General features: G+C 42.9%; 1 protein-coding gene across 1 annotated transcript in view; it reads right to left on the reverse strand.

Moving 5' to 3' along the window:
• Nucleotides 1-1,019: 1,019 nt before the first annotated feature.
• LOC133411322 (tensin-3-like) overlaps nt 1,020-23,418 on the reverse strand; it is a 37,464-nt gene continuing 15,065 nt past the window's right edge. The window contains exons 8-27 of the mRNA XM_061693554.1: nt 23,195-23,255; nt 23,044-23,119; nt 22,819-22,948; nt 22,576-22,641; nt 20,065-20,166; nt 14,389-15,558; nt 11,611-11,762; nt 11,391-11,523; nt 10,637-10,723; nt 9,480-9,609; nt 8,872-9,401; nt 8,698-8,784; nt 7,885-8,016; nt 5,759-5,854; nt 5,166-5,243; nt 4,973-5,050; nt 4,706-4,874; nt 4,545-4,613; nt 3,255-3,284; nt 1,020-3,164 (exon numbers count right to left, since the gene is read on the reverse strand). Of these exons, the coding sequence (XP_061549538.1) occupies nt 3,020-3,164; nt 3,255-3,284; nt 4,545-4,613; nt 4,706-4,874; nt 4,973-5,050; nt 5,166-5,243; nt 5,759-5,854; nt 7,885-8,016; nt 8,698-8,784; nt 8,872-9,401; nt 9,480-9,609; nt 10,637-10,723; nt 11,391-11,523; nt 11,611-11,762; nt 14,389-15,558; nt 20,065-20,166; nt 22,576-22,641; nt 22,819-22,948; nt 23,044-23,119; nt 23,195-23,255 (3,521 nt within the window). The 3' untranslated portion in view covers nt 1,020-3,019. The remainder of the gene's footprint in view (nt 3,165-3,254; nt 3,285-4,544; nt 4,614-4,705; nt 4,875-4,972; nt 5,051-5,165; nt 5,244-5,758; nt 5,855-7,884; nt 8,017-8,697; nt 8,785-8,871; nt 9,402-9,479; nt 9,610-10,636; nt 10,724-11,390; nt 11,524-11,610; nt 11,763-14,388; nt 15,559-20,064; nt 20,167-22,575; nt 22,642-22,818; nt 22,949-23,043; nt 23,120-23,194; nt 23,256-23,418) is intronic.

A 23,418-nucleotide genomic window follows, 5' to 3' on the forward strand; every position in this document is an offset into this window, starting at 1 on the left:
TTTAGACTCGTATTCATCTCAAAGGTAAGTCTTAGAAATAACAAAAATTGAGCTAACCCACTCTAGTTTTTGGTGGCTCAATTCATCTCACGAAAAAAAAATCAACAACTAACAAACGAAGGCCACGTGTTGTTTCGCCATCCCAGAATGCATTTCTCTGTCACCCTTAAGATAGATGAAATAGATGCCCCTCTAATTAAAAGGGCGTAAAGGGGTCTGTACGCAAGAACGGGCTCTCATGTTATCTCAAATGAACTTGGCATGCTGCTGTTTATTGCCACAGGGCTCCCCTACAGTACGGGGGGCAGACTTCATGCTTTTTAGCGACAAGTCCGGTCCGCTCTCGTGTATTTTTCTTGCAATTACCTCTCCGATGTCATTAATCTGCTGCTAAATGCAGGAATCAAATCAAATTGCAGCACGGGCACATAAGTGGCACATAAGTCATACCGACCTGTGTGAAATATTGTCGACGCCGACGTGTTCTTGTGTTGTCTGACAATGTTGCTTTTTTTTTTTTTTTTTTTTCCTGGCCTTTCCCTGCAGCTTTTTTAAAATTTCAAATAACAGCAAGACGACAAACTCTTGGTGCTGCTGCAGTCGCCTCACCTGCAGGTCTGCCTTTCCTTCCTGCTGTCCCTTCTTCACTTTCACCACCTCCAGATGGACGAAAAGGAGGAGGAGGAAGCTGAGGAAGACACTTTCCTCCCCTCTTATATTCTCTCCCACAACCTGCCTCGGCTTGTGTTGCAGGTAAGTCTTTTTCACCCCTTTTTCTCCGTAATGAATCACATTTAATCCACACACAACTGACCACATTTAAAGTTTTGTTTAGCCACAAAAAAAAAAGGCTCATTTAGAGCCACGGGGAAAAAACACTGTAGTGTTTGCGTCAGCAGACACTCAGTGACACCGAGGGAATGAGGACAAGCCCTATATAGAAAATTCATGAATGGATGGTGATAGCCAGAAGTTAATGAAGCGAGTTTGTTGGCAACTGGAAAATAATGCAGATTACATTCATGTTTCCTTGTGTTTATTTACAGAGCACATCAAACAAAATGTACATTTGCATACACAAATAAACTGATGAACAGAGGTCCAGTATGCGTGAGATACACATAGCATTTGTGTGGCCATTTATGCTATTGTGTTTAATTGTATGAAGAGATGGAGCCACACTGTTGGTGAGATTGGCGGAAACAGAAGTGGAAATTACATGTCAAGTCGTCCAAAGCATCCACGCAGAAGAGACGGCGCAAGTTGAATGAAAATGTTACCTTCTTTCTGCAATTCCAACACTTGTCAGATACTGTGATACACAAAATATAGCCAATTTGCCTCCTGCCAATATCTCTGTGAGAACAGTAGTTTTCAAAGTGTGAGGGAACACCTCCCCCTAGGGGGCATCAGAGGAATTGAGAGGAGGTCCAGCAGCTTGAAAAACATAAAGAAAACAGTTTTCGGGGATAAATGGATCATTTGTGTGTGTGTGTGTGTGCGTGTAGTGTGTGAGGGCCTCCAAAAAAAGAAGTTTGTTAACCAGGGCTGCTACTGTTACCCTCCAGCCAGTAGGGGCGCCAGAGAGCTTGAGGGTGGCAGCACATTGAGAACAATTAATTCAAATTAAGGAAGCTGCAAACGTGCGAAGCCAACTTCAGTTGTTAAAGGACCAATTTAAAGGGGAATTGAGAATGAAAATTCCAGGAAATGAATCCAGAGATGACTGCAGGGGGAGACGCTACAACTTCAGAGAATAAAAATAAATACAAAATAAAAAACGGACAAAATGCCCAAATGTGGAAAAAAATCCAGAAAATAGCTCCAGAATATCAATTTTTTACCACTGGATTTTTCAGTTTTCCTCCCGCCCGATATTGGTAAATTTTGCCGTTAAAAATATTTGTCTTTCTTTTCAAAGTGTGAGGAATGCCACCCCTCGTGGGCCCCAGAGAACATGTTTAAGAACCAATTTTGGGTTTGCAGAAAAGTCATGGCTAAAGGTTACAGTTAATGATGACTTGTTTCCCCTAGGGGGCGCCGGACGATTTAAGGGGAGCGGTGCTGCTGGTTGAGAAAGACAATTTATTCAAAAAATATATATATCCACAACAAAATGGAACATTTTTTTCTTTTTTTCAGGGGGCGGGGTGAGAGAGAGAGAGAGAGAGGTTTTACAGTTTGACATAAATAGTTTTTTTTCCCTTGACAAACATGCTAAGCTAACTTCAGTTATGGCAATATGGAGATTTAACAAGTGGTGACAACAATTTACAGTAGCTGCATCTTGTTTTTCAAAGTAGGGCTCAGCTTGAAAGAAATGGACTTCAATGAGTTTTTTAAAAAAAAATGGTTACAGACAGATTATTTTCTAGAACTATTTTGAAGTGTTTCATTAAAATGTTCAATGTGGTTATAAGCTGTGGGAGGCTCGCTGTCCCACACTTCTGAAAAAAACCATGAAGTGGGTTACAGTTGTAATGTGCCCTCGCCAAAAGGACAAACGAAAGCACAATTTGTGATATAAGTGGACACTGTAACCAGCTTGTGTCATGGGGGGGGATATATATTTTTAATACAGTATATATTAGGGTTTACTTAAAATAATTTTCATCTCTCACACACACACAAACACACTCATTTTCATGAAAATGTTGACAGCTTTCATACACACAGAACTTAGAGGAAGGCTTATAATGCTGAACATGGTGAAGTCTGGTTTAAAAAAATAAACATTTTTATGTTGCATAGATCATATATGCACGCCATCCATCCCATGAAACCAATTTATGTACATGCACACTGCTTTAACGCATTTTCCATGATTTCATAAGAGAAAAGCATTCATTTAATCAACAATGTTAATGCCCTTACTGTTAAATGTTGAAATTGGAAAACTCACACATCATAGATGTATGTGTGTTTGATAATCAAGTCACGAGAGTCCACATCCAGCGGAATACGCTGGTCGTAATCGTGTCACATCTGCAGTTCCTCATTTGTGCAGAACGCGCTCCTCCTACTTACTCTTCAGCGAGCCGATCATCACCTTGGACACGAAGTTGACGATGGCGCTGGCCGGCTGCTCGGGGTCGTGCTCAGCGAACAGGTGGCACACGTTGTCCATGGAGGTGCCGCTTTTTCTCGCCACGAAGCCAAAGATCCTGCGCGCAAATGGGGCAAAGTGTAAGAAAAAAACAAAATTGCCTTAAAAGGCTCTTCTGCTTGTTGTCGTGTCGAAATAATGTGCTTACTTTGCTGAGGTGCAGCCGTCCCTTTTCCACCTGTTATCAGAGGAAAGGGAAAATTAGCGCTTGGAAAACTGGGCTCACGCGCCACAAAATAAGGTACAGCTGCACCTATGGGAGGCAGTAAGTCAGCCTCAAGTTATTGAGTTCAACTGACATTTTCTGGAAAAACGTAAGCCTCAAAAGTCAAATAAAATCGTCACTGGAGTAAACATCGAAAAGACTAACTAAGTCTGTTTTGCTTTTTTAATGCTGTTTGTTTGTTGGAGTCGAGTCAAAGATTTTCAGGCATAGAAATGCCTTGAAAGTCAAAACAAAACTTGAGTTCAGATGATCGTCATGCCAAACGGCAGCAAGTCTTGTGAGACTTCAGTTCAGTGAGCATCTTGGTAAATTGAGGTGTAGAATAAGTATAATTACTTTAGCATCTGTTTAGTAACGTTTTATCCAACAGTCTGTCTGCAATTTGGTGGTGCAACAATGAATGGATTAATTGGCAACTAATGGATTGTCAAATTAATTGGAAACTATTTTGAGAATCGATTAATCGTTGATAAATCGTGTTGAACTTAAAATTGCCCAAATCCTCGGAATTTCAGCTTTCTCATCAGTAAATACGCTCAGACTTCAATAGCCCTTAATAATGAAAGCGGACTGATTGTCTTTTGTGTTTAATCAAAATAAGACATTTGCAAACATTACTTTACATTACAACGATCAACATTTTTGCTCATTTTATGACATATTAGGGGTCAAACCAGTAACTGAATCATAATGGAATTGTTTGTGCATTTTCTGCACTGAAATAATTATTTGAAATAATTTCCTATTTTTGAATAAAGGGCTGGAAATTAAAAAACATTTTGTCCGATCAATCGAAAAATCGACAGATTGATCGATTATTAAAATAATCGTTAGTTGCGGCCCGACTGCAATTAATATTTAAATCATTCAGTACTGAGTGGCCAGGCTCTTTCCTGTGCTATATTCTCTGTGCCTTCCAAGTTCCATTTATGATTCTATGGCTAGCATCACTTTTTCCTCTCGTGTCACTGGCTCTGTGGTGCCGTCACACATACACACACACACACACACACACAAAAAAGGTTTAAAAAATATAGCAAAAATCAAAACACACTTGGAGCGTTCATCCTTTAGAAGCTGGTGTCTCGCAGTTTTGAACGCCACATTTTGTTTGACTTTTGAGGCACATTTCCCAACTGGTCCAACTTTTTGGGCTATTTGACTTTTGTGCTATTGGTTCCACTGTCATTCTTTCCCAATAATCTCACTCACTTTCTATCTTGAGGGTCCAGAGCACAGAATATGACCGTGTTGACGTTGTAGTGCCTCCTAAAGAAAAGCCTACAAAGCAGACAAGGTTGTTATTACAACTATGGGATTTTGTGTGTGTGTGTGTGTGTGTGTGTGTGTGGGTGGGTGGGTGTTCCACTCACTTCCTCTGGTTGTCGGTGAGGGTGATTCCCTGCGAAGACACCTTGAAGTGGACCACTGTGGAAGTCGGAGGGGGGTTGGAGCTCAGAGTCATGCCTGTGGCTTTTTGCACCGCCTGGACTCCTGTGAGGGATTCCATGTCCACCGAGCCCAGGTACCAAACATTACAGGCTATATACAAACACACACACACACACACACACACAAATCGAAATTGTGTCACTTGTACCATGTAGTGTAAGCCAAACCCAAGTGTTCTTAGAAATTACCTGCTCCCTGTTTGAGTAGTTCTGCAGCAGAGTTGGTGACTGACTGTGACGTGTTTTCCACCACATCTTCGAGAGGGTCTAAAAATACGCAGACAAGTTAGAGAGAAAAATAAACAGTCTAACCTGAAAATATGATTCACATAATATTCCAACAGAATCCAATCCAAGCAAATGTGTGTGTGCATGTTTTTACCTCTGTCTGGTATGATGAGTTTACAGGGCAGGGCCAAGGGAGTTATTGAATGTTGGCAAACCAGCGCAGTTAAACTTCCTATAAAACAAAACTGTTTGATTAAAAAATAGGCACAGATTAATGACGACACCAGTTTTTGTTTTTTAAAAAAAATCTGCTGGTTCTAACAATGTCAAAAAGGCCATTATTTATTATGACTTGATTGAAAAAGCAATGACTGGAGATCCGTCCTGAGTATAACCATATCTTGGCCAACATTAAAAAGCGTACACTTTTTGCTGTAACGTTACAAATAACATAATTTACCTCTCACTATTGAAGTAATAGATTCATACACAATTTTGTAATGATTATAATACAAACTTTGCGGGCTATGGAGAGTAAACCTCTCAATATGATTTGTTGCTTTGGTGAAAGCAACACAAATATATCAATACGTCATTGAATTTTGGTCTTGAGATAAAAAAAGGTTTGCAAAAACTCTGGATTGTACGATGCAACAGTGAACAACAGAGGGCAGCAGTGTGCACGGAATGATTGTTGGCGCGCAGTTGAAAAACAGACAAATGATGTCACTGTTCTTTATCACTCACCAAAATAGGGCTCATTGGGGCAACCCTTCAAGCGAACACCCTTCTGCGTGCACTCAATCAGGAAGTGGCGCACTAATTCATTGGCAAGCTCTCCGCCTGCCAAACACACAAAACAAGCTCATTACTTCATCACAATTGCCCGTGGCCTGTTTTAGTAGTCCACTAACCGACTCATCGGGAGCAAAAACCGCAGCTCCCTCCGACCGGCCCGGGTTATTCCCCAAAACACACGAAGTTGCTCTCACTCGTGAAACGAATGGGATTATGATTCCACAGAAGAGCCTCTGAGGGGGTAGGAGCAGCTGAGGAATGTCTCCACACAAAGGCTCGGAGAAAGACCCGCTCCTTGAGATGGGTTGGGTTTCACACTAATAAGGAACCACAATGGGCTAAGCTGAGAGTTGGGAGGGGGGGACCGTGTCATGATGTCACCACAGGTGCCTTTGCAGTGCAATGGGATGATGGCAAACAAAAGGGACAGGTGTGTGTGTGTGTTTTGGGATGGTTCAAATAAGCAGTTGCCAGAAAGGTATGTAAGTACACTTTGTGCTGTTAGGAGTGAAACTTAGTGTGTGGGGGGGGGGGGGGGGATCCTTGTATTTTAATGCACATTGTGGTCGTTTTAACGGCCCACAGAGGTACGCTGATATGCAACTCTCAATGTTCCTTTCTTTCACGTTGAAACACATCCAGAGAACATTTGGTTTCCCGCAAACGATGTTTTTGTTCCAAAAATAACCCTTCTTGCGCAACTATCTCACTTCTGTGACCCCATCTATGTGGGACAGGAGGCTTCCCAGGAGAAGGCCCCGGCAGGGACGGGAGCAGGCCTCTTGGTGGAGCACATCCTTTGTTTAGCGGTGAAACATTAGCTGTTCATCTGAGACTTATCAGGCAATACTGCTCCGTTTTGCTTCATTGCAATGATGCCCAAGAGGAGCCATACAGTGTGAAAAAAGGGAGACTCTCAAGTTGCAGTCTGCAGGCGAGTACAGTGGCTGGTAACACGAGACGGCTTTGGGTGTGATTGCCAGGATGGCCCTGCGACTCAGAGACCAACCCAGATAATTGAGATTGACATTTACAAGGAATAGTTCAAGAAAAAATCAGTTTGATTGTTTGTTTCTGAAAATTCTATTAGAGTTGCTGAAGGGCACTGTGTCAAGTATGGATGAGGAGCTTACCCCAGTTTCCATTCAACACGAGGGAATGGGGGAAACCCGTTTCATCACTAACTCCGAAGCTGATTCACTACTTGAGACTGTTTGTAAGATCAGGGAAGGTAGCAACTATCAGGTGGATTTCCATGAAAATTGACTGATGGAAATGTCTAGCACGGAAGCTACATTAAACTGGAGTACAAAAACAACAAAAATATCAAATTTACTCCAAAATGTTTTTTCCCCCAAGTCTCTAGCCATTACACTTAAACTATATAGGCAATTAACAACAATCTGGCTGAATTTGAGCATTTTTTAGCCCCTTCTCATCCAAGTCAGAAAAGGCCCAATTATCAGATGTCTCTAAAAGATTATTTTAACAGATTAACCTTTGGAGTGCGGTTTGTGATTTCTTTATTTTTTTCTTCTTTTCCCTGCCCGATCTGCTTAGAAAATGGCTAGGGCTGACACTTGTAAATGTTAAACTTGTTCAGTATTTATTATGAGACGTCCTTGTGTGATGTGACCTCTGAGTTTGGCCGAGTTCTGTGAAACCTAACGATACCCAATTAGGAAGCTGTTGCGGGACACAAATAGAGGAGCAACAGTGTTTGCTTGTATAACGTGTCACACAAGTCATTCACCACAATAAGACTGACCATGAGAAAACTTTGCAAATGCAATGTAGTTACCAGCTAAAGTAAGCTTTGTTTTTTTTCTCTTTCGTTTTCTTTGACAATTTGTTCATTTTTAGCATTTTTCAGCTAATAACGCTAATGATTTTCCGTACCGGACGGTTTTTTTCCCCCATAAATAAGTTAGGATGTTAAAAATACATATGTGTGTTCCCTGCTTAAGAGAAGTGAGCCACTGCCACACACAAGAAATCTGAGTCTATATTCTGGACATTCCAAAGCGGTAAAGATAACAAGTGAACAATTTGGGGTCTTTGATACGTTTTCGTACCTTTCTTGCTCTGCTGGAGGACAGAGGGTGGAGGTGTGGCCACCTTCATTGCGAGCCCGTAGGCGCCTCGAAAGGAATGGCTGTCACGCACAATGAAGCATCCTGGCTCCTTGTCCTTTAAGACTGAAATGGCTGCGTGACAGAAACATCAAGATCGTGAGTTTGCTTTAAACACAAGTCAAAGAATAATTACACCTAAAGCGAGAATGAAGAGTTTAAAGGGAGTTGGTAACGTGAGAAGAGTTATGGCATCTATACATTTCTGCCAGTAGCTGGCGCCTCTCTTCAGAGGAGGACCTCCATCGCACACAAGACCTTTGGTCCAGCTCGACCTTGTGGGGCTGAGTTTTTAAGAGTTGCCTTTTGTATGGCATGTCAACAAACTTTCCCACCATGCTCCACTCACATGCAATGTCTAAAATTCAACTTCTTTGCAGTTTTGTATTGGCTAGCTACCCAGTATGTGTGGTTCAAATTTGATAGCAATCAGAAAAAAATGGACGTGCTTATTTTTAACACCTGGAAATTACCCTAAATGGGACAATTTAAACCAAGACCGTAGACTTCCTGTGACTTTTCAGACATAGGTTTTTGAGACATTTTTGTGGGTCTGCTCATGAGATAGACATGCCTACCACATTTCATGTTACTTGGTTGACTGGATTTGAGGGGTTTCCCCAGGCTGAACATCGGTACAAAATTTGGTGAGTTCTTGAGAATGGGAAAGCCCACAGCATAGTGATTTATTTGTCCTAAAGTAAAAAATGACTACGAAATGAAGCAAATTATAGAGGTCCTACTATATGAACCTACCTTGGTCTCTTGAGATGTCAGGCTTGTACCAGAATTTAGATGTGTCTTGTACAAATTTGACAGTAACCTGCTTGCTGGCAAGCACATCTGCAAAACAAACAACAGCAGAATAAATTTTGATTGCTCATCCAGTGCCATTAAGGCCACGAGGTGCTTTACTGGCGTCTGGCTGACCTGGCAGAGGTGAATCTGTTCTCGGCATCTGAGCCGACAGGTCAGGCAAGACGTTGGGGAAGGGGATACTGAGCGAGCTCCCACTGTGTGGACTTGAGAATCCACTCAAGACTGGGGAGGCCGTTCCTCCATGTTCTCCATCTGATACCCTCTTCTTCTCAGGTAGATGTGGGGGTTGCATCTGGAGGGGCTGCGACTGATTCCCATCCAAGGAGGCAAGGATATCCCTTTCCAAACTCCCGTTTCCAAGCATCAAGGCAGGGGTCGGACAGTGCGAACTATAGCCTAGACCTAAGTCATCCTGCTCGTCGAAGCTTTGGGCAGGACTGTGGCTTAGGGCGTAGCTAGCCATACGGCTTCGCTGGCTGCTACGAGGCGAGCTGTGGGCATTTGGCGCCGGGTGGACGTGTTGGTGGCCATAGTCCAATGATGTGGAGTGCAGGGGGGCTTGCCTCTTGGAGGGGAAGCTGGTCAAAGAGGCTTGACGGTTCAGGACGGGATGCTCCGGCCAAGACTGGTTCACTGATGGACTTGAGTTATGAAAAAGACAGGAGATGGTCAACAGTGATAACGCCTATCTTTACAAACAGAACTGGACGGAATCTTACCTGCCTGTCCGCTGATGGGACCCAACAATTGAGGCAGAATGTGTCGTATTTTGTGTCCTGTGGATGTTGATGGTGGAATTTGACACGTCAACTCCAGCATGATTGATCATCTCTGAATATCCTTGCGATTCTGTGTGAGGGCCAAGAACATTTTGTTTTGTTTTGTTCTGTTTTCTTTCCATTTTGTATTCATCTGAAGTCAAGTGAAACATAACCGAGTTAGGAAGCACATAAATAGCCATATAATTGGGGAAATATCGCCTTAGAGAATGTGGATGCACTGTGGATTGAGTCCAATCAATAACGTGGTTTACAGGAAATGAAAACACGGGTCATCAATCTTCATAAAACCCGCGACCAATTATTTCCGCCACAAATCAGATTCAATTGAGCGGTCTGACATAATTAGGTAAAAGCTTGGTGTTGTTGAGCTTTAGGAGTTTGTTTTCTCAGCCGATGTGCACAGATGAAGAGACGCTAGTTTCCTCATTTCTATTTCCCACTGTGTACAGAGGAACACTTTTCAAAAGCGAGGGAAGAAAGGTTTGTCTTTGTGTCATGCTTCCTGGCCCACAGTAACCATGGTGATGAGACAGAACTGAATTTAGCAGGGATTCTGGCCTTGGTGTCTGGTTTTAAGAGGCACAGCGGGGGCAGCGTTTAGTTTCCAGGCCTTCTGTGTTAAAGACGAACAACCATAGGCTGCAATGGCAACGAGTCAACGATACAGGGAAGTTGAGTCTATATGAAATACAGGACGGCAATATCATCTGTCTATTTGTGGGCACTTCCAGATTTACAATGTTGCTGTGAAACCCACATGATGAAGGGATTAAGTCAATTTCATTGAAGTCCTCCCATGCTGGTACGACTTCCTATCTCTGAGAACAATCTGGAAGACAGACTGTCTTCCACCACAGATAAACCCCTCAAAACCAGAAGGGTGTATTTAAATAATCAGACTTGTATGGTCTAAAGAGATTGTCCCATTGAGTCGACATGCACCAAAACCCAAACACAGGAACCAAAAATCGGTCAGGACAATCTTTGTTTTGTTTTCAGTTTCTCTCTCAAACCATAATTGTAAATATGTAGTCACAGAGCAGGCGCAATCATGCAATGACCTAACTACTTGTTTTCAAGGGATATAGGCTTACCGTGGTCTGTCCTGAACCCTCCATAGGAATGAATGCTGGGAGGTGGAGTTTGCCGGAGTGATTGAGTAAACTCTGACATATTTTTCACTGAAAAGACAAAACCAAGACTACATTTTTAATGTACTTATTACTATATACTCATCATAACACCTCAAGGGCACCTCAACATTAGCCAGGAAGCAGACTAGCATCTCTCCAACAAGGAGTTGTTATTTTTACATTTGTCAGCAGCGGGACTTCAACGGTAAACCTTTAGCTCCAAAATGCAAGTCCTTGCAGATGACGTACTGCTGCCCAATTCGAAACCTGACCAAAGACGACCTGGCACAGATGTACCAAACCACCCATTTCCACTGCATTGTTTAGGTCAGCATTTACAGAATCCTCCTGGTAAGGTGTTCTTGGTGCTCCGGGCATATCCACCTGGAAGAAGAGCTTTGGGTAGCTCTAGGACCTACACCAGAGGGACGTTGACAAACAGGTGGTCAAGAAAACTGAGGGCATGCATAGGCACCCTTGGATTGGCAACCTTGAGTAGCTGGATGGACAATGCGGCTCCCTTCTCTAGCTCTTAACCCCTTTGACCACCGCTAATCTTTTTCCGAACTATTTACCAGAGACGCATACTTACGTCATATGAGGACTGAGACAAAACAAACCATTGTAGTGACATGAAGCAAGAGCATTTGAGGGCCAAAAAGCTGCACTTTAGATGTGTTGGAAAAGCAACAAGTCAGTCATTGCCTCGACTCACCGTAGGGTGTAGGTGGAGATATTGGGAAGGCGGGCGTGGGTGGAGTCATGTCACACCCAGCTTCAACACCACTGTCTGCGTCTGGACCTTGCGCCCTGTAGTCACCACTGTCGCTCCTGCACAACAAGGTATGCTGGAGACAAAAAAAAGTACATCCATATTGTATAAAAGCGCTTGTAACAGATAAAGACCGAGGGAAAACCTGTGCCATTGAATGCACCTGTGACTGTGATACACAGGGTGAGTACGTCCTCTGACTTCTGTATTCCTCCGGCCCCGTCCACCCTGAACTGCAGAACCTTGCGTGATCTGTGACATCACTTGCTTGACGACTTAGACTCCGTGTGACATCCCCTTCATTGGACTGGGCAGCTGGACGGACACACAACCACAGAGGCAATGGTAGGTCAGTAAATGTAAAATAAATCCTTTATATTCCTCTAGATGTGGTTGCGCCACCACGTCGGGCAAGGTGTTTGCACATCTGGGTCAAGCTTTTGCGAGTTTGGGGTTCAAATCTCGGCCCTGACCTTCCCTGTGTGGATTTTTCCTGTTCTCTGTGTGCTTCTTCCTCCCTCATTGCAATTCGTCCACACGCGCGACTGTTGGTATGAATGCTTTTTTTGTCGATAGCTATGTTCTCTGTGATTGACTTGTGATCAGTCCAAATGGTAGCCTACGCCAGCTGCAATAGCCTAAAGACCATAAGAGCCATAGAAAATGGTTATGCTAATGGATACTATTGGAATATCCCTCATCCTCATTGTTTTTTGCACAAATTGAAAAGGGACTAGTGCTAATGCTGTGGCTCATTAGTCACATTGTCTGGTGATCGACCATAGCTGTCATGTCATTGTGGTCACTTAGTCACTTTATAAACTGTGTTTAACTGTGTTTTTTTGTTTTTTTTTGTTTACTAATCCAAATACAGTATTAGAGAATGAAGGTTTTGGTACGTAAAAATCATAATAACTGAATAGGGTAATGGTAGCATGCAATCTCTGTGTTATTAGACAATCTGACAGTACCAGACATCTAGTGAAATAATAAAAATTGGCACTCCGTCCATTTTTCAGCAGCCCATGTAGAAAAAGCAGCCCATGTAGAAAAATAAAATTTGACATAGCCTGCAACGCTATTGGGTGTGGGTGTTAAAAAAGTGGGCAGGTTGCAACACCCACATCCCCCATGAATATGCACCTGACAACTACTATGACCACTGCTACTACTAATACTAATACTAAAATGGTTTTACTGTACGTAGAGCTTTCTAGATATGCAAAGAAAGTATTTACAACTAAAATAGTAAAATGTATATTTATAATTCCTCATTGAATAAAGATAATTCTGTTTCAGAATCAAGAATGTTTTCCTCCATTTTTTGTCTGATTTGTGAACACATCACAATAATGATTAGTGGGATACAGCATACAGGACTGCGCACCGTGCCAAAATGATGAAAAATTCAAAGCTATTTACCTTGGCTCCTTTAACAGAAAGCTGTGATGCAGCAGTTTCTTAAAGAAAAAACGTATATAATCGCCTGATGGCTTGTCTTTAATGTATTTCATAAAGTCGAAGAATGTCATCGTGGCACTTTGCATCCTTTGATTGTCCTGTACATGCCCATCGGAAGAAAAAGTTGGGATACTCCTGTCGTAGAGCTTCTTTTCATATTTCAGCTTGAGTTTTTTTTCCCCCCTTAAGGAGGCCGTCTTGTAGCTGATACACACAGACAGGTAGGCTCCTTTGGCATCAAATGGAAAAATATTTGCCTGCAGGCTCGCAGTTGCCTCTTGAAAATTCCTCAGGCTAATAATCACCTCCACCAGCTCTCCCCTTGCCAACCGCAAATACATGCTGGAATTGTGATTCACACACCGCCAGATGGATGACTGCCTTTTCTCTCTGCCTCATTAGTTTCCTGCTAAAAACACCAACTTAAGTGCAACCCAGCTGTCATTGACCATTCAACGAGTTAAGAGAGTGAAACCGAATAACCTTGTTGTTTTTCTAGGTCTGAATCATTGTAATTTGAAGAAGATGGTCCTGTGTGACTTTTCTGGACACGAAAAACTATTACAGCACTTGCGCCACTGCACTTGGTTTTCGCGGCGCCCATGGGGGAGGGCACAGAAAGGCGCAGGGATGATGCCGGCACTACGCAAGCTTGCCCATATTTGATGCTGGTTGCTAAGCAACTGAACAAGAAGTAGCCTGGTGCCTTCTCCCGCTGGTTTGGATGGATGTCTGTCCATCCATCAATCCATCCAACCATCCATCATTATGCTTTATCCCAGCTGACTTCTCCTGGACTGTTCGCCAGTCGATTCACAGTGCACATATTGAAAAAGTAATCCGCTCACATTGACATTTATACTGCCACTGAGTGAAAACTGAACCCATTCCACCTGCGCCAAAATAAGGTGAGGTTATCACTACACCATGGGTGACTGAGCTTGTAATCAATTTCTGAAAAAGGGACAATAGCAAAAAATGACAAATTCAGGCAAACCAATGAGCTAATAACGATAATGATGCATACTGAGATGTCTTAAAACAGAGACGGTGGATCTTCACCTTGCTAGGATTTCCCAAAAACTGACAACATGTATAGTTTTTTTAAAATCTACTCAAATTCACGTGGACATGGTCTGATTTCTTTATCCTCTAATGTGCAGAATATGTATGTAGGAACTCTTTGAGGGACAATGTTCAAAAAGGTCCTCTCGCTGTAATGTGCTGATCCCCCCTCAGATAGCTATACAGACAGGTCTGAACAGCGCGCCGACCTGCGAAACATACTGAAAACATCTGAAAAAGCTGGCAGCAACCCTGTTATTTCTGCCACTCAAACATGCCGGGGTGGGAGAGGGAAGGGCTGTTCACTGCACTGTGCAGTGGAGAAGAAATTATGTTTTGTAAAGCTGCTTCTACCTAAACAACTTCTCAAACATTTTGCTTCATCAAAACCACATGAACACTGATTGACTCTTACCGATCTGCTGCATGTTGTTCTCGCAGAATCGCAGATCGATGCCATTGGAGCACTTGGAAGCCGAGCCGTTTACGTGCGCGCCCCCGTTTCTCTTGATGGAGCTGCTTTGGCTGGAGAGCGGCATGAAAGTGGGGTCCAGGTCCATGATGAGCTGGTTGAGCTGATCAATGGAGTTGTCAATGTCCATGGTGAGAGATTTGAACTCGTCATCTCGTTTGTTGTTGTTGTTATTGTTGAGCGTTGCCTGTTCCTTGTGAGGAGCTGTGCATCTCAGAGAAGTCGTTGCTGTGTCCTGTTGCTCCAAGGTTAGGCCTTCTTTGGGTGAACCATTCCTTTGTTTGTTCTCTGGGTACCTTTCTGTATTATTTCCATCCTCAGGCATGTAAATTAACTGTTGTGCGGCAACCATCTGCTGCTGGCGGACCCAGGACTGTGTGGAATAGCTTCCCTGTCTGTAGACATGCTGCTTTGGCATGGAAGTGCTGCTGGGGTTAGAAGTAGCGACAGAGTTGCTCCTGGAGCCAATATGGCCCCTCCTAGCTTCACTATAATGTCTCTCGTAGTCATCCATGGGAGAAGGTGCCGGGTGGTGGAGGCGAGTCTGGCTTTGGCTTTGCTGCTCCTCTCCTCCAGGACTCCCAAAGCCATCTGAGAGGAGAGAGTTCTGGCTGCTCTTGTGGCAGGAGGACGACAAGGTCCCAAAGCTGTCCACACTATGCAGATCCTGGCCCGTTATGACCTCATCATCCAGGATGTCTGTTTCCCTTTCTTGAGGACCTCTCGATGGAACGCCATTAATGTGCACTTGAGCTGGGACTGTCTGATGGATACCCACCCTTCGGGGTGGCTCGTCCATCTCCTCCAGTGAGGGGTCCTCCACTCCAAATCCACTCAACAGCCGTTGGAGCTGGACTTTCTCCTGCTGGCTTGGACCCTGGTTGGAGCGGACGGTGACTGAGGTAACGGAGGTGGACGAAGGTGTGGGTCTGTCTGCCCAGATCGAGGTGCTAGACAGGCCCGAGTCGCTGCTGACAGAAAGGGCGTGATCGCTGTGGTCGGGGCTGGAGGTGGCGGAGGTCGTGCAGGCTGCCAGACCCAGGGTGGTATCTCCTCCGTTGGGGGTCTTCTTGGGAGCTGCTTTGTCCTGGCTTAGGCCTTGAGAGCGCGGTGCTGTAACAGAAGAAACAAAAGTTTTAGGGTATAAATGCCAAATGTTTGAATGCACTTCATAACACAACAGTACACTACAGCAACTTTCCTGACTTTGTACTTTAAGTAATTTTACATTATTTCTATTATGCAAGGTGGTGGCTATATTAATAACTGGTCAGAGGAACACTTTTTATTTTTAGCAATTCCATAATTATTGCAGGTTCACCGACGGTGTGTTTCACTCAGCCTGACTTTAGTTTTAAACTCAGTGATGGTGCGAACCCAAGAGTGTGAATGGTTCTCTGAAAAGTTGCTAACACACGATGGAAGAATCCATCCATATGTCAGAGAATTTTTATTAAGACACCTTGGAACTGTCTTATTGTGTATTAATTGCATAATCGTCAACCGGTTTATGACTTTTTGCAACACCAATGAATCTTTTTGGGAAATGTTGCCACAACAACTCCTTGCCTCCGGTCTGGCATCCAAGTGTTCATTGGAGGGAAAAACACACAAGAATCCTAATGCTCAGATTGTATAACAGACCCCGAGTGTGTTCTGTGTGTTAGACGGCTGCACATCTTGAGAGTTTTGACCCCTGCATTCCTCTCCCTGCTATGATCAAGCTACCCTTCTCCCCACCGACTGCCCCCCTTAACCTTTGGCATATGTCTAAACAACCTCTTTAATCCTCGAGAAGCACAGGAGGTCAGTCATTTGTGACAGGGCCGAGTCACCATCCATCACAGCGGAGACGTCAGGCGCGATATTAGAAGAATTCTGTCTCACTGTCGGTTTAACTTTATGATTCCACAGAGGAAACTGAAACCGTGCTTCTCACTGGATCTACCGCCTTAAGTTCAAGCCTTTTACTTCACACCCTGACGAGAAAATCTAAATACCAGACACACATTATAATGCTCTCCCTCCTTCTCTTGCTGCTGCTGCTCCCGTATGTATGACTTACCCCCCACATGCACAAACTGGTGGGAACGTGCATCCGGCCTTTCCGAGCAGCTACACCCGCATCTTTCCAGTAAATCCCTCTCGTAACATTCCGAGCATGGTGCAAACTACTTTAAAGGCAGATGATTCCCCCTTCCGTGCTGACCATCACTCCCCTGTCATTTCCCCACACCAAATACTCCTACCTTTTCCGCAACGTGCAGGTGAGCACAGAATGGAAGCCACATCTTCTGGGAAGTTGATGAGGAGCAGAGGGCATGCAGGGACACGGCAGCAGACATGGCTTTTTCCCCGCCGGAAAACGTTCAGGGTCAAATCACTGGAGTGAGTTGTTTCTCCGCTGAGAAGGTGAGAGTGTTTGGACTCCACACAGGGAGTGTAAAAGGTGGGGGGGCTTGACATCTCCAAATAAGGGCAGAGGAATGTAAACGCATGGGGCGGAGCTTAGGGGAAGGGGGTGGGTCAGGGTAGAGGCAGTAACCAGACCTCTCGCCCTGCATCAGAGGGACTACGCCACTTTTTTTTTGGGGGGGGGGGGGGGTAGAGGCTGGCCCAGAATGAATCGTAGAATGAAAACAACATTCCTCCCTGCAGAATTTTCACTCTGCAGAAAGATACTCTTTAATTAAAGCACTTGCCTTCCACTCTTCACAAGAAATGGCAGCCTGGTTGTTCCTCCTCCCACTTGTGTGTCATTAAATCACATTCCTACCATCTTCTATGTACAATATCCTCCAGAAACAGATGTGGCCAAGACTCAATTACGGGGTTCTGTAATCACGTTTACATAGACAGTCAATTCTAGAGCACTGATTCTCTGGTGTCGCTCTTCTTTGTTGGGTTGTGGACAGTAAGTCAAAAACATCCAGTGGTCACATGGGAAATTGCGTTGTTTTTTTTATTTTTGTGTTTGTCCTTTTGTTCTGATAGCATGACGTGTAAATATGACTGGGTGTTGTTAAAAAGTTGGGCTGTCTAATTAAGCATAAAAGGTCAAAAAATGTGTGGTATGTATTTTAGTGGAAGCGGTAAATACATAGTTGAGTTGAATAGATAATAAAAACATTTTAAAAATACCCAGCCTCACGCTCAAAATCAGATGCAATAGGCGCCAGTTCAACCCTAATGAGGACATGCGCTGTCGAAAATAGATGGATAGAATTCGACTTTAGTCCTCAATTACTCAATCATGTGCTGATATGCACATGCCATAATATATAATTATGATCAAGAGATGATTTGTGTGTTCTTGAAGGGGATTTGGAAAGATAATGTGCTTGGTTTGACTTGTGTGGAAGTGGGTCGATCTAATGACTATTTAAAACTGTGGATCCCAGGGTCCTCGTATGTAGCCTTTGTAGCCTGTGGTTGGTCCCTAAATGAGCCACCACAAGTGTAATATAACAAGCTTTTTGGAAGACATCTGATGTGTATGACTGCGCAATTAACAAATGCCTTTCCTCTGTTCCTAAATTCCACCAATTCCAGCTTCCAGAGTGTCAAAACATGGAGGCAAGACTCTGAACTAGAATGATGATTCTTCTCATTTTCTTCTACACAGCAACTACTCAAAATAGCAAAGTAGCAACTAAATGATGAAAGCCTTGCACAGTTGTAAAGCAAAATTAATGATCTTTAACTGTTTTGGACAGGGAACGCTTATTATTTTATCGTATTCAAATTCAAGCTCATTTTCAGAACTTTACAAAAGAAAGTGTGAATGTGTTTTTGGTCTGTTTACATACAAAATTCATTCCCAATCTTGAAAAAAAAAAAAATTAATCGATATCCCTTGTTTCCTAACAATGGTGAACAAATCATAATCTCAACTTTAACCATCACCAAAATTATATGTATTTAATTGGCACTGCCAGTGACATGACAGGGAGATGGACATCTTTAAATATGAACTTTCTGCAAGATTATAGTATGTGATAAGAGAGGGGGGGGGGGGGGGATGTACATATTCACTATTTCTCCTTTAATAACCAACTTCCAAACGTTTCCAGCTGTTGGCGCTCCGCGTTTTGTCAGTAAACACCCTCTCCGGGACGCTTTTAAATCCCACTCTTAATTCACACGTAGGGATAAACACACACCGTTACTGACTGAGGAAAAAACAAAAGCCATTGAAGTAAATGAGTTAGCCCCCCCCCCCCCCCCCCCCCCCCAACCTCACCCGCCTTAACACACAATCTTAGCACTTTTGTGGCAAAGAATTTGGAGTCTTCCTTGGACTGTATCACTTTGGAGGCTGTCAAGGAAGGGGACGCCATTTCTACCAGGCTGCTGGGAAGAAGATGTAGAATTCCCACAAAGTCCCGCTCGGATGTAGTGTTTACATGAGAAAGCAGGGCTGTAAATATCCCACATGAATGCTTCAGAATCAAGCGGTTGGGGGGGTGGGGGACGGGCAAATTGCGGCTCTGTTCATGTCTGCTCTTTTTTATTGAGGCATAAATGTCTATGTGAACACAGCTCATTTTCATCAAACTTTCATAAAAGCATCCAGTGAATCATGGGAATGGGTGGATCTGCATCTATTCTGGGAAGCCGTTGTGAATGGCGCGGTTGCGTGGAGAGCAGTGACCACAGAAACGACAGCACGCCGCCAGCCTGCCAATGGCGTCTCTGACTGCTGGGGCGCTACTGAGGGTGTGCGATGGTTAAAGCGCGCCTATTCATTTAATGGAACAGTCCTGAGAACTAAAGTTGCTCCCTTTGAAGCCGGCGCTCACGTACAACAACACTCCTCACTCTTCCCTCTATCTTATCGAAGCCATTGCACGACAAGTTAATTTTTCTTTTCTCACCATCTTTATAAGTCTTGTTTCGGCACTACAGTAAGCAGTGATGCAGGTGCGTCCTCAGCGCCAGCATGACTGTGTTGCACAGCAGCTGCTCGACTGCAGAGAGGAAGGCACTACAAAGGACTGTAAAGGCTGCTAGAGGATTGTGGGGGCCAGCCTCCCCACCACTACACACATCCTGACCAGTAGGTGAAGAACACACAACCCATCCTGCACACTCTCGCTTCCATCCGCTCCCCTTGGGCAGGAGGCTACGGAGCATCCGATGCAGGACCACCAGGCTAAGGAACAGCTTCTTTCCCGAAGCTGTTAGACTATTAAACTCAAACAGTGCCCTGTAGCCCCGACAATATACTACTGGCAAGTCCGCCTTTCTCTTAGTGACGATGTGCACACTCATGGATGACAACGAGGCACTCTTAAGCAGCCACGCTAGCGGACTATCAAAAAGGAAGAGAGATGTAGGCACACCTGGCGAGCTAACTACAAATCGCAATTGTGCCGGATAACCTCTGATACGAACAATGGCGAGTTCCTATTTACTCGGGGAGGGGAACCTAAAGCCTCTATTGCCTCTATTGTGTGTCACTCGGCCCCATTTATGCCATGCTTGTTTTTCTTTTTGTTAGATTTTTTTGGTGCATAGTAACTTTCTAATGTGTGTGTATTAGCATTCACAAAACCAGAAACCAGATATTTGATTAAGAAGGTACGTGTACAGAGAACAACTCCCTTACTACAGTACCTTCAGCATCACACATGTTCTGGTAGGAGTCCCAGCGGATCAGGGGGTCTGCGGTGTTGTAGTCCACAGTAACATCCACGCCGTTATGCCACCTGTCAGCACCTGAGGCCAAAAGAAACATCAAATCTAGTAATTACCTCCCTTTAGTACAACTTGGGGAATATTGTGCCATCATAACTTATGGAGAGCGATGCAAAAGACATCAAATCCAACTGCGTTCATATCTATCATCCATGTGTGTAACTCTCATGTTCAACAGATTTATTTTATCTTAATCTCATTTTAATAAAAAAATATGCATATCACATTTGCTTGGAGCCAGACGACCCTTACACGCAGTGTTTTGCTGCAATTGATGTTTGAGTAGGCAAATATCATTGCAGAAAAACACTGCGTATAATATAAATCTCCTCATCTAAAGGGATTAAGCACATCATGTATTTATTATTATTTTTTGACTACAGTATTGGTTTAAATGCTAGAATTGGGCAATATGGGCGGAATGTACTACTGCTTGTGACATTTGCACAATCTAATGATGTAAAACCATTCCAATTTGTGTTGTTTGTAGTGACACAAACACACTTTCTCTCCATCAGGGTTCTGAGGAAGCACATGCTGGGGCTTTCTACCGCTCTGTCAGCACACATTTAACACTACATTTGCCATTTCCCCTCTGCAACATCCCACATCCTTTCTCCCCCTAGGGGGGCTGAAAAAGGTGGCACGAGGGGGGGAGTGTCTGTTTTTCGTACAGCATTTCCCTGTGTTAATTAGTGACGAAAAGGGGTTTTGAAAATTTGTGGGGAAAAAGTCGCCAAAGAAGTGAGAGGATCTCGAAAGTTATTTCTGTTAAGTTCAACAGCATGTGTAACGTCACAAATCTGGTGAGACTCCAGCTTAGCAAGCTAAAATATGAACTGCACAAGTGTGTTTAGTTTTTTTCTTTGTCTTTCGTGTTCTTCACCACAGAAGGAGTCCACCTATGGTAAAAATAAAAAGTGTGGTGATAACCATAGAAAAGGAAAAAAGTACTGATACTGTCACCAGCAACCGTATCGCTCTAGTAACACTTTCCCCTTCCCTCTCCGTAACGTTCATGCATTTTTATTTCGTTTTATTTTACAGAGGTTAACTTCTCTTTGCACGGTGACAGTTACGCCGGGTACATGTGAAGATCTGTAAGACCTTAACCGATTTTTAAAACATGAGACCAGACATGACAGTTAAAAAATAAAAATTGACATTTGTGTACTACAAGTTCTTATAGCATGTTGTGTATTCGTCTCCCGATTCAGACGCTCGGTGTAGGACCAGAACTGGACTTTGAGAAAAGAAAGTGCCACAGGGCAACTGGACTGTCTGAAAATATGAAGAAGAAAAAGAAGCTAGACTTGACTGTTCCCTCTACATGTTGTGACCATCGGGCATCGTCAAAATGGTGAGTTGTTTCACTTCTTTTTATTCTTCTTCTATTTTATTTTTCTTATTATTGAGATCTATGACAGTTAGGAATGTTAAGATTGCCTGTATGTGATAGCAATATACCTATTGGGCTAGCAAGGAAATTATACTTAAAAAAAAAGATATATATATATATATATATATATTCCTGTTCCCTGTCTTTCAAACGGGTAAATAGTTTTACTATATGTTTGTTTTATTGACTGGTAAATTTATTTTAAAACTTTTTTTTATACAGCTGGGAATGTTGAACAGCAAAAACTTTGCGTCTCCAGTTAAAAAGGGTTTTATTATAGTGATAGTTTGAGCCTGGAAAAAAATTACGTCGAGTGAGTAGTAAGTACTACAATGGTGCCTTTAGAGAAGAGTTTAATTTGTTCAGTGACCATGCTTGCATCTCAAATCCTCGTTCCCCTTTGCAATGAATGGAAATGCATTTAATGCATCCCAGCCTGGTTTCACAACTTCATAAAGTTACTCAGAAAGATGCTGTTATATTAGCGATTTTTCGTAGAGGATAAAGAATATTTGTATATGGATATATATATATGAATATATCTGTCTACATGTGTTGCTCCACCGTTTACGTCAAATATCCGTTGCGTAAAAGGTTCTAAAACCGCAGTATAAATGCTAAATGTTAGCATGTCAATGGCGTTTTTCCTTGTATCTTAGCGAGCAGGAAGTTTCTTTCTGCAGATGATTGGTTGTTTTGAATATGTAATGTGAATTTCTCTGTGTTTTATGTTGAGTTTTACAGTAAACTTCAACTGGGAGTGGCATTAAACAAACAACACAATGAGTGAGCAGTTCTACTTTATTTTTATACTATTTAAATTATTTTTAAACCTGTATAACACTTAAGAGTGTTAAAATGTTACTTAACTCATTTCCTTTAGTGTTACTAAAGTTTGTAATGATGGTGACAGACTAGTTTGACCAACACAGTAATTCACTTTATAGTGGTTCCTATGGGAGTGATTGTTTTATAATTAGAACAAATTTCAACTCAAACAGCATCATTCATTTTTTTTCAGTTCTATTTACCAGGAATCTTTTCTGGTCCCTCAGAAAAAACCACCTCCACTTTGCCGTACTCTGGAAATCTAGGATCTGAAATACAAGACAAAGATGGCATCGGCAATGATGAGAGAATGTTCTGCTATTGGAATTGTTGTTGTTTTTCAAGATTATTGGTCTTAAATTGCCAAAATGTGTAACTTAAACACGGCGTGCCCTTTGAAAAAGGAGACGAGTCAAGACCTGCTGTTTTTTTTGTTTTTTTTTAACCTTTGTTGGCGGCCTCCATGTCCTCTTTATCGAACATCAGCTTGTAGCCCTGCACTGCTCCCGTGTGGAACTGCAGCTGGAAAATCACGTCACGTTCTGAAGAAACTTCACTCTTGTGGTAACATTTAATCTAAAATGGGAAAAAAGAAAATACAGTGACGCTGAAAAAAAACAAAAAAACACTGATGTCATTCGGGTATATGGTGCACTGTTTATTTTTCTTACCATAATGTCCCCTTTGAGAAGCTGGGCAGGCTCCAGAGTGACGCAGATCCGCCCCCTGTGGCCTGGACCAATGTGACTGTCAAGGAAAAAGGAGGACTAACACTAATGAAGTCCAAATTCGGAATAAAAGTAGTGTGATGGCGCTACTTACTAGATTCCTGATGAATACACCGCTTGCATTCCCTGGTAGACCTTGACATACGGTCGACATACTGGAAAACAAATACATGGATTTGTGGGAATTATGACTTGCATTCGTTCATGATATTTTAAATGCAAAAATGGGCTGGTTTATTGGGTGTATGTGTTCATTTTCAAAGGGTAACTAGTCACACACTTGCATGACATTTAAACATACTCCATACTTGACAGTGT

The sequence above is a fragment of the Phycodurus eques genome, chromosome 13 (assembly GCF_024500275.1).
Source record: "Phycodurus eques isolate BA_2022a chromosome 13, UOR_Pequ_1.1, whole genome shotgun sequence".
In the NCBI taxonomy this organism is placed as follows: Eukaryota; Metazoa; Chordata; class Actinopteri; order Syngnathiformes; family Syngnathidae; genus Phycodurus; species Phycodurus eques.